The sequence below is a fragment of the Diprion similis genome, chromosome 6, assembly GCF_021155765.1.
Source record: "Diprion similis isolate iyDipSimi1 chromosome 6, iyDipSimi1.1, whole genome shotgun sequence".
Lineage (NCBI taxonomy): Eukaryota > Metazoa > Arthropoda > Insecta > Hymenoptera > Diprionidae > Diprion > Diprion similis.
In genome coordinates, this window is record NC_060110.1 from 19,877,947 (window position 1) to 19,888,511 (window position 10,565).

Below are 10,565 nucleotides of genomic sequence, written 5' to 3' on the forward strand. Positions count from 1 at the left end.
TAAAAATGGTCCAAGGCGGAGGAAGAGAAGAAACCGTTGTTTAAAGCCACCCTTTCCACGGGCCGTTTCACTTTCAGTGGGATCTAGTGTGTCAACGTCTCGCTCTGAAAGCCACCGTCCAAACTGCGGTCTCTGCTGGAAAGTTCGTGGGAGCTTTTACCTTCGGAATGATCGCCGACAGGTTTGGACGGAAAGTTGCCTTCACGACGGCTTGCTGCATCTACATTTTGGCCGGGCCAATAGTCGCCTTCACAAATCTTTACCAACTTCTCATCGCCGCGAGGTTTTGCATCGGAATCGCTGGTCTTGGCGTTTTCGAAAGCGCCTATTCCATCGGTAAGCCTGAAGTATCTAAATACGTGGCAACGAAATTCCACTGGAAACGTATTTCATATATATTTTTTTCATCGCTGTCACAACGTGTTAAATTCATAATGTTGATATGATTCTTAAGGTGAAACCTTATCGTTTAAAAAAAAATAAAAATCGGTACAACGGGATTCGCGGTTACTTTCGAGTGGTTTAACCCCGTGCACACTCATTCCCCCAATTCTCTCTCTCTCTTCTTGGCTGTGTGCCTACTAGGCTCGCGTAATTTTGAAACGATGAAACGAACAGCTCTCGATTGGTCGACGAGCGGTTGAGCCGACGGATATCGATGAGCGATAGCGTGTTTGGTTGTTAACTTTGATAGCCCGCAGATCAAATTTACCGCCTCATTGATTGCCGCTTTGAAGACATAACGGCCGCATGGCTGCACGCGATTCGTCGACCCGTTGCTCGAGTGATAACGAACGAAATTTGTCTTATCGTCCGTAAAGGGATTTTATATATCTGGCTGCAACATGCTTGCCGAGCATTTGAAGGGAACGCCAATTTATTACTGCATCGGTTACCGCAATCAGCGCTTTCGTTTTCACATCCGCCGAATCAAATATAATCATATATACTACAAGTCTGCGGAATTAAAAGTGCAGATCGAAGTCATGCCAAAAAATCAATACCTTCATCACTGCAGCTTTACACAAAAACTTTTTACTCAGCCTCGTTCCCAAATTTTTAATTTTTAAAGAAATCGAAAAGAATGAAAATAAAATAAAACACACTGTTACAAATTGACGAATATCATCTACTATGCGTAGAGAAAACACAAACTGATTCCAGTGTCAGAGATATCACCGCCGAAGCTGAGATCTACTGTCGGAGTTCTATACAACCAAAGTTATCCGGCAGGAATCTTGGGGGTTTCTTTGATCGCCTACTACGTCAGGGACTGGCGAAATCTCCAACTCTGTGTTTCATTGCCCGCTCTATTCCTCGTCTTTCACGTATGGCTGATCCCCGAAAGTCCCAGGTGGCTCTACTACTCGGGACGTACAAGCAGAGCCTGGGCCATTGTTGGGAAATATAGCAGCGAAGACCCGGCAGCAAGGCATAAGTTTCAGCGTATTGAATCGCCAGTTTCAACCCTTAGATATTTGAAAACAATATACATTTTATTTTCTTCTTTTTTTTTTTTTTTGCACAAACTCTCAAAAATATAAATCATACAAAATGCGTAACGAATCTACACCCACAGCTTTTTTCGCTTGAAATTGAATTCAATGATTTTCATATTGGTCAAGGGTTCAAACGATGTCTGTAACAATACACGCAACACGCTATAACTTCAGGAGATTTTTACAAGCTTTTTGTGTAACTTGTAACCTTCATATTTCAGACGCAGAAGCGGATCCACCAGAGCAACTTCACAGAAACCATTATCGACGCGAATTCGTGCTGCGATTGCTAATTGCTCGAGCTATCTGCGTCACAAGGAGTACAGGATACGATTAATAGTTTGCTGGGTTGTTTGGTTCTTTACGGCAATGTCTTATTACGCTCTAACGATTAACTCTGCAAGTCTGAAAACCGATCCCTACGTCTACGTGGCTTTGTCAGGTACCAGGCTTATCCTGCAGGTCAATTAATTATCTCGAATAAATTAGTCATCCTTTCTAACGGTCTCAATACAAAAACTCTATGCTGCGGAATTCGCGGGTCGGATACTGAGCTGAAACGAGTGCAATCAGTCATCCCTTGTATTAAAGTATTAACGTGAAAATACTAGAAACGTATATGAAAAGAAGTTGCTGTCAGCTACGTTGATGAGACGATGTCCCTGATATTAGCCCGGTTATAATTTCAAGACAAAATGGACATTTGACTAAGGCTTCACTGATACCCCATAAATTACGGAAGTTCACGCTCGTAGACGCTCGTTCATTCTGCAGCGGAAAATTTGTCACTAAAAAGCGTTGCCAACGGAAACTGAAAGGCCTGGTCTAACAAAATACGCGGTATATGATAGGTGTCTAATGACTGAATTATCCCTTGACGCAGACAAAGGTTTGGTGGACCAAAATTTCGGGGTGAAATTGAGGTGAGGGCACAGAAGCCAACCTTGAATGTCGAGCTGTCAGCCGCAAATCTCACGGGAAATCTTCAATCCCATTGTCTTATCGAAAACGTAACACTTATATAACACATATAGAATGCCTGACAGGCATTTCACATTTCACTTTCCTTATTTCCTTTCGGTTCAACGCGTCTCGCCGTTGCCTTGGCCCTCTTTCGTCTCCCCCAACTCACCTCGGGTCCTCATTGTGTCAACCTGCGAATAATATAGGGTGGAAATTACGTCACCCTGCGCCCTCATATCACTTCAATATATCCCGCACGTGTGTAAATCCTACGAGATTAGCAGGCATTCATTTAATTTTACTTTTGCACAAGCGTATGTTTTTTACAATTAGATAATAAATTTCTCGCGCAGAACTTTTCCCCCAACGTTGATTTAAATTTTTACTTTTCATCGCCTACATGGTGATGCAGAAAATTATAAGTTTCGGTAGGAAATACGGCTCGTTATGATGAAAAATGTCTTTACGGAAACGACGCGATGAACAACATTGAAACTCACAGGATTTTAGATTCGAACGTGATACAGGCATGAAAAATTTCCATTTCCCGTTTTCGATTTTCGCCTTGACCGTGGGATCTCAAAAACGGTTGAATAATATGCACGTGATATATGCGCATCGTTTTAACATGACGAAGATAACGAATAAAAAGAAAGTAAATATTAAAGACTTGAAATATTTCGATCATTACGCTTGACGGTATCTACTTGAAGTAATTGGATGCGTTTGTGAGGCGAGAAAAAGCACATATCGCGAAAACATTGTTTTTACGACTCGTTTTTCTGCATTTCGCTAATTTTCAGTACTATCATTCATCATCAATTAATTATTAATCTGAGAGCTTCTCAATTAATCCCTTTCCACCAATTTCGTCCTTCCAGGAGTCGTCGAGGCGACCAGCTACGTGATTCCGGTGCCGTTGTTGCGCGTCGTTGGGAGGCGAGCAGTGGCAACGGGTCTTCTCTTGACAGCGAGTTTTGCTCTCCTACTCCTTTTGATCATCCCCACGAACATGACGGGATGGAAGGTGGCAGCCTCTCTTCTCGGTCGGCTTTGCGTGAGCGCTGTCTTCTCGGTCATCATTATTCACGCCTTTGAATTGTTTCCAACTGTGACCAGGAACACCGCAATTGGGACCAGCTCCACCATGGCGCATGCAGGAAGCGTCTTCGCGCCCTACCTCGTCGACTTCTTTGTGAGTGCCGTATCGAAATATTAAACGCGTGTATTGAAATGGAATTAGAGAAAGAAATTGTGCGTTTTGGTATCGCTTTGTGCTTTCTTGAAATCCTGAATTGTCTGAATGAAAAATATTAAAATCAAGAGAGAGAAAAAAAAAAAAAACTTTAGCTCCCGTTACAAGTTTGCAGATTTCCTGCAGATCTTTTTCACGTTTACCGGGGTCATTAATCTGTGCCCTGTTCTCTACTTTTTATTATATGGACTACGTTTTAAGACTTGTGCTGTGTACCCAGGGAGATAAAATCCTGGCACCAACTCCTTGTTCTTCATTCAATTGTAATTCCGAAAGTAATCAATGCAACGACGATTAATTACACCATAATGGAAAACTTAATTAAACGAAGCTACGTGTCGCGCGGTCCTGCGAGGCCTCGTCAAAGTCGACTCTGAGTAATTAGTATTGTGTACGCGTGAGTTTGTGTTTGTTCAGTTAAACCACACACCTGCAGTTAGTATATATCCGACATTGAACCTAATTGTTACAAAATCAGCCTTCCGTAAAAGTTCAATTACGGAATAACGTAACGGGCGTCTAGTCTGCCGCTTCGTTTGAGATAAAATTAATCATTCACTTACCGGTGACTTTGTCAGAGCTATTGAAGAAACAACAGATAGGATATCCGTGAATAACTTTCCCTCACACGTTTCTCTTTGGTGGAAAAATTTCTCATCTCATCGTCAGATCAGTTTCTGATAATAAAAGGAGAAAGTCGTAGAGTAATTTCAACTTAAATCACATTTAGTGTAAAATAAAAAAAAAAGAATGTTTTAAATCTTCCACTTCATCAAGATCTTCCGAAAAAAATATTCTTATAAAAAAAGACCGACTCTTTCGCAGATCTTTCATAGGTGAATAACGCTCTCCGCAGAATTTTTTTCCCCCCATAATATATAAAGTCCGTGTATGACTCTGTTACGAACCTTGTTCTCGCATATTTCTTGCAACTTTTATGTATAACATATACTCAAAGTCGGAACATACAGCCAAAAGTTATTACTCTTTTCAGGCAATATACGGATGGTTCATTCCCTCTACAATATGCGGTCTGGGACTGCTTCTGGCCGGGCTTCTGACGCAAACTTTACCGGAGACAAAAGACCTCGCCCTCTATGATACCCTGGATGATCTCTCGAGCAGGTGTCGAGATCATCCCGAAGAGAAGGTGTCCGTAAAGAATTGTATGCTCTGCAGATACCTCTGCAAAACTCATACCAATGTGTAAAACTCGTAGAATTTCGACTATCAAGATAATTTAAGCTAATATACTTTATGGGTGTGTATGTGTATCAGTACGTAATTGAAATACATCAGATTATGAATCATCTTTTTTTCAATTCATTTTTTCATTTCCTTAGTTTTAATCTTGACATTTTTTCAAATTTTCCTTTCTCAACCGACCTGTTCAATCCTTCGTATTTTATTTAATCTTCTCCTCTTTAAAGTGAAGTAAGTTACCGCGAGTTATTAATATCTTTTTTCAACGGGGTACCCGTAAAATATGAGGAGCAAATAAAAATATATTTTCACTTGGTAAGCGGGAGCTTTTTCGCGGGGAATTTCACCCCTTTGTTCTCTCGAGACGGAAATTTGTTTTTTGTTAGGATTTTTACAGGAATACTTTAATAATTAGGCTTGTGACCAGCTGTTTAGACTTTCACCTATCGCGCTAAATCTATCCGATTGTTCGCGAGAATACAAACCGTTCGCGAATTCCGTTTATCCTCTCAAGTACGTTATACCTAGTACAAAAGTGACGTATACATTGAACAGTCAATATAATATTAATTGAGTGTGAAACATGGAAAAGCTAGCGCAAGGGAAATCATCGGAAAATCCGACGTTAAAGGGAATCTTTGATGTTAAAATAACTCCATTTAGCAGAATTTCCTCTTTGACGTTGCACGCGAATATGATTTTAACGCTGATTCCATGTTTGTGTAAGATTTACGAGATACATTAATAATATTATTGATGACGACGACGACGACGACGATGATGATGATGATGATGATACTAATAACGAAATTACATGGCATTAGTGGAAAACTTAAAAAAAACTGAAACGCGTCAATGAAACTACTACGCGGCTACCAATGCGTACAAAATCCAATAACAAATACTCAACTTTGATTAAGCTGTCGTTGATCGCCATTATTACATCGACACCGTATTGTTCTACCTAAATCTAAATTGTACCCGATAGACGAGTTAGCAAGTAGTTGCGGTCGCGTACCTCAGTCTCATATATGGCCTGACATTAATTGAAGAAGAAATAGAAATGTGTTGATTGAACACAAAGTTTTAATTTTATATCTTCTCAAGGGTAATTCAGTCATCGTTAATGTTGCCATTTTAAATCGGGGCGATGATAGATTCTGTTATATCATTCCATTAGGTTTATAGTCAGAAGTAATTAACGTCCGCCAACTCATCACTGAAATGAATGGATAGATAAAATCATCTGTTATCAACTTGATTGTATTTTTACATATTTCATATATATAATATATATTATACTTACATTACTTACAAGACACGATCCGTCGAAAATCGATATAATTACTGCGGAATAAAAATTTGCCGATAATGTAAGTTTAAAATGAGCTAAAAAGTTCCTATTTTCTCATTTACGCTCGCCTAAATTCCGATCTCGTAATTCGTTTTTCCTACGTGTTGTAAGTCGACATTTTCCTTTATACTCATTGATAATAGCAAACAATAGCTACGAGAAGTCGTAGTAATTCCAAGGAAAATACGGTTGCTCTATGCAACATCACTCGCTACTGATATTTGGGCAATCAATCATGATACCCAGCCGTTTGTACTTACGACGCGAATACCCTGCAAGCTCATAGATATTTTACTGCTATTTGGTAGCCTTTGATAGTCGATAATTTCGTATTTTTTTTGTCCGCCATTATATGAGTTTTTCTTTTCAATATTGAGCTCTTCGAGAAAATTCTGAGACGGCAACACGAAGTTAGATTACATGGTTGAATTAGTTTTTTCAGAGGAAGAAAATATGTTCATAAATTTAAATATCCAATGATATACATTTACATTATAACATACGTAATTTTTTTTTTTTATAATTGACTAAAATTACATCAACTATATAGCGATCTAGCTGGATTAAAATTTGAAGTATGTTCTACTTAAAATGTTGTAGAAACTTCGTAAATTTGTCATTCAACAACGAGATTTAAAGCTAATAGGTGAATTTTCTGCTAAGCTGATCCTAGACATGTTATCTTTCGTCGAGAAATGCAGTAATGGTCAATTATTCGACCCTGTTAGATTTAAGAATAGAAACATGGAAGGGGTGGATAAAACTGAGAAAAAATTGAAAGAAAATATAACTTTCAACTGACGTTGGGGTAAAGTCATAGTACTCTCAGAATTTCTTCAAGTGGAAATGCACATATCACCATTGAATCGAAAGACCTATATGCATAGCTATAAGTGGATTTGCATTAGATTTGCATTACAATGGCTAATAGCTATATCTTTGTAAGTCTAAATTGTCTATTTTTAGTAATGGTTGTATAATTTTGTAAAAACCCTGTATGCATAAATAAATGTTACAGGTAAATATTTATCTGACACCAGCGCCAGAACTGATAGAAAAAAAAAATACGCTTATCACAATTCTATGGTTTCCCGTCACCTTTCGCTATATCGTGTTGACTATAAAAGTTTCGGTTTGTCAACATACTGCTTTCCATGATGTATAACTGTCGCAAACGTTCCGCCAACCATGGCACCCCAAAACAGCATGTAAAGTAATACTTCGGTCGTGTATCTGGACGGGAGAATCGCATGAGCGACGAGCATCGACGACGCGACCAACAAAACTAAGGGGAACGTAGCATATCGCCAATTACGTTCGACGTCCAACGGACATTTCACCGTCAGGCATTCACCGTCATGCACAATATAACGTCCCAGGAAAAGCTCTATGGAATCCTGTGGATAAAGAACGCAAATTGCAGTAAATTCGACGACAGTTTAATCTAATACTAGGTATTTTTAATCAATTCTAATCTCTAATAGGTAAAGATTTTACTTGTCTGTATCCATCGGTGAAATTGTTTTTGTAATATCTGGTCAAGGAATTAACACCATCTCGTAAGGCTCCAAGTTTAGTCCGTTTTCCAGTACGTGTAAAATCAGTTTTCAAAGCACCAGTACCAGAATATTCTATGCTTATGACGTCCGCGTTATCTGCCCAAACCTGAAAATATTTGCGAGAGACAAATTCGAATTTCAGTTAAGAGGCTGTTTATAGGGAGAGCGAATTGTTTTATTTTCAGATGAATAAGATAATTACCTGTTTAAACAAGTACTCTAGCGACGGATGATCTTCAACTCGCTGTAATATTCCCAATCTTCTCAGTGCGTCACTGAGTGCTCTTCTAGCCAGCATACTTTGAACAACATTTGTTCTGTCCAAACAATCGATGCAGTTTGTTCTGAAAACTCCATCCTGTGCAGAGAGTAACGCTCCATCTCTGGATAGGGTAAAGGAGCCCATTTGCTCTTGATCGTGGGCCAGTCTGTCCATTAGAATGTTTAATCTGTCCCATCGCATTTTTCGGCATTCAGCGTGAAAGTCGAACGATTCATAACGGACATTTTGATTGCCAATTCTATTGACAATATCACAGTACGCCTTTTCAAGCACGTCCTCCGCTCCTCTGTGATCAATCTAAAAGCAACAATGTGTCACATAAGAGAAGTTGATATAAATTAAAAAATTGGAGAGATTCTTCATATTACACACCAAATTTACTAGTATCTGTTTCCCATAATGAAATATTTGTGTTTCGAAATGGCGTGCACAAGCCGTGTGGTGGTCCTCCTGATTATTAAGCACAGGCTTGGGTTTATACTTTAGGTTTGGAGCCTGTTGCCAAAAGAGCGGAATTGATCCTCTGGTCTGAACAAACGAACTGCGATCTCCGTTCACTTCTACTAACTGTTCCGTCTCTACGTAATTAGATACGTTTCCATTTGCGTCTATCCCACGAGAAAACAATCTTGTTCCTGCACGATGTACTCCTCGACGAGATATTATTCCCCAATTAAATGCAATGCCATTTACAATTACTGTACTTAATGACAAAACTATAAACACCGGTAAGGAAAACAATCATTCAGAGTAAAACACTGCTAAAAATAATTGCCACACTATTTTATACCGATCTTGCGTGAACAAGGAATAGTTCTAGTTGGCAGGAACCAATTAAAAATGATTGACGTAATAGGATCTAATATTGCGAGAAAAAAATCATACTGAATTGACGATTTCACGGTAATGCTTTCCAAAAAAAAAAATAAAGAATACTTGTGCTCAAAGGATACAGCCATGTATAATGGGCAGACAGAATCTGTGCTGCTCAGGCCTAGATGTTAGTTCTTGTAATAGATATGCATTCCAAACAAATCTAAGATCTGCTCGCTCGTGTATCGGCATCTAAAAGAAAGCAGCCAAGCAATTCTGAATTCTTTGCTCAGAAACATTTTGAAAGATTACGATCAGTATATTCAGATTTTGTACAATAGGACGAACCTGTAAAAATTCAGGCGTAGTATTATGCAGCCTTTGCATAGTATGACTCAAATCATAGGTATAGCTGAAGTAAAAATGCGGTGTATTCAATACAGACTTGATCATTTCCAGATAAGTGGTATTGTTGCTTATTTGCTTTTCGTTCAGATGGAGCAACGATCGCATGTATGGTATAATTTCCGTAGACACAAGTTTGAAAACTTGATGTCCCGCTATAGTACCCACACGTTCCGCATCTGTGATAACTATCAGGTAGCGACAGGCCAACAGGCGTATTGTACCTACAATTCCCCATATTCTACGGCGACTGGCAGTAGGAGGAATCTGACTAGCTGTACCTGCTTGAAATTTGAATTCAAAAATTACAAAAGATATTAATTTTATTTTTCATTTAACATGGATTTATGGAGCAATGTCACCATTGCCTTACCTTGGGTATAAATTTGCTGGGTGACTCGATCGACTACCAATAATTCCTTAGTTCCAACTGGTTCGACATAAAATTTTTCTGGCGTTGCATAACTGAAAAAAAAATTGAAAACAAACATATGTAAATTAAAAATCAAGTGAATAACGCATGATATCGGATAATACAAATAATTAATTATAAATTGAACAGAATGAAATGGCATAACCTAGTGCCGCTAATAAGAGTTTCGTTAGACAAAGAGAGAGGTAAATAATTGATCTAATACGTTGTAAACTCAGGGGTGATGGGTAGAATACTTTTGCATGACACTAATTTATATCATAATTTTAAAACGCTCAGAGATAGATTTAAACTCACAGATAAAGATCATCGTAAATATCGGTGTTCAACGCCATGTTGGTTTACTAATGTCCACTTCAGCAATGAGCGGAGAGCAGAGGCTATGTAACTATGAGATGCGACAGTGGGAGAGAAAGATTTGGTACCACGAAACCGGTAAAAATGGTAAAGAACATAAGGATGACAGCAGAGCTTCTGACGCTGTATAAATGTGCATAAACGCTACGCTTAGCCGTGATCGCGATAACCCTGGCCATAGTGTAAGAAAATGAGATGTTTTCGGTTTTCCTGCCGTTCCTGCGCAGCCATCTCTAAGAACCAATCGCGTATTGCGACCATATGGAGGCCCTCTTGGATTTTCAACCAATTGCATTCGAGATCATCTGGCGCATATTTTAAAGTGCGAAAATCACCAAGAATCACCTCGAATCCATTCAAGATGGTTCGATATGGTCGGTGCAAAACGGAACGAAAATGCGTCCACCGGAGGAACACATCTCATCTTCTTAAACCTGCACG

General features: G+C 39.0%; 2 protein-coding genes across 3 annotated transcripts; one reads left to right on the forward strand and one right to left on the reverse strand.

The window, feature by feature from the left end:
* The first annotated feature begins 5 nt into the window (after positions 1 to 5).
* Positions 6 to 4,943, forward strand: LOC124406555 (organic cation transporter protein-like). Its single transcript, XM_046881989.1, has 9 exons — positions 6 to 35; positions 78 to 336; positions 1,165 to 1,432; positions 1,721 to 1,941; positions 1,989 to 2,097; positions 2,383 to 2,509; positions 2,669 to 2,720; positions 3,344 to 3,657; positions 4,712 to 4,943. Exons 1-9 carry the CDS (start codon positions 6 to 8, stop codon positions 4,925 to 4,927), a joined length of 1,596 nt encoding a protein of 531 aa, XP_046737945.1. The 3' UTR covers positions 4,928 to 4,943.
* A 1,221-nt stretch (positions 4,944 to 6,164) lies between these two features.
* On the reverse strand, positions 6,165 to 10,250 carry LOC124406826 (phosphatidylinositol-3-phosphatase SAC1). 2 transcript variants are annotated; one of them, XM_046882450.1, is made up of 8 exons: positions 10,065 to 10,250; positions 9,708 to 9,799; positions 9,278 to 9,615; positions 9,070 to 9,181; positions 8,489 to 8,832; positions 8,036 to 8,413; positions 7,772 to 7,939; positions 6,165 to 7,671 (listed from the first exon to the last, which is right to left on the reverse strand). In XM_046882450.1, the coding sequence occupies exons 1-8, from the start codon at positions 10,100 to 10,102 to the stop codon at positions 7,393 to 7,395; spliced, it is 1,749 nt and encodes a 582-aa protein (XP_046738406.1). In that variant the 5' UTR covers positions 10,103 to 10,250; the 3' UTR covers positions 6,165 to 7,392. The 2 variants fall into 2 exon arrangements, with proteins under 2 accessions (XP_046738406.1, XP_046738405.1); XM_046882449.1 differs by having other exon boundaries at positions 9,278 to 9,618.
* Between the last annotated feature and the right edge of the window lie 315 nt (positions 10,251 to 10,565).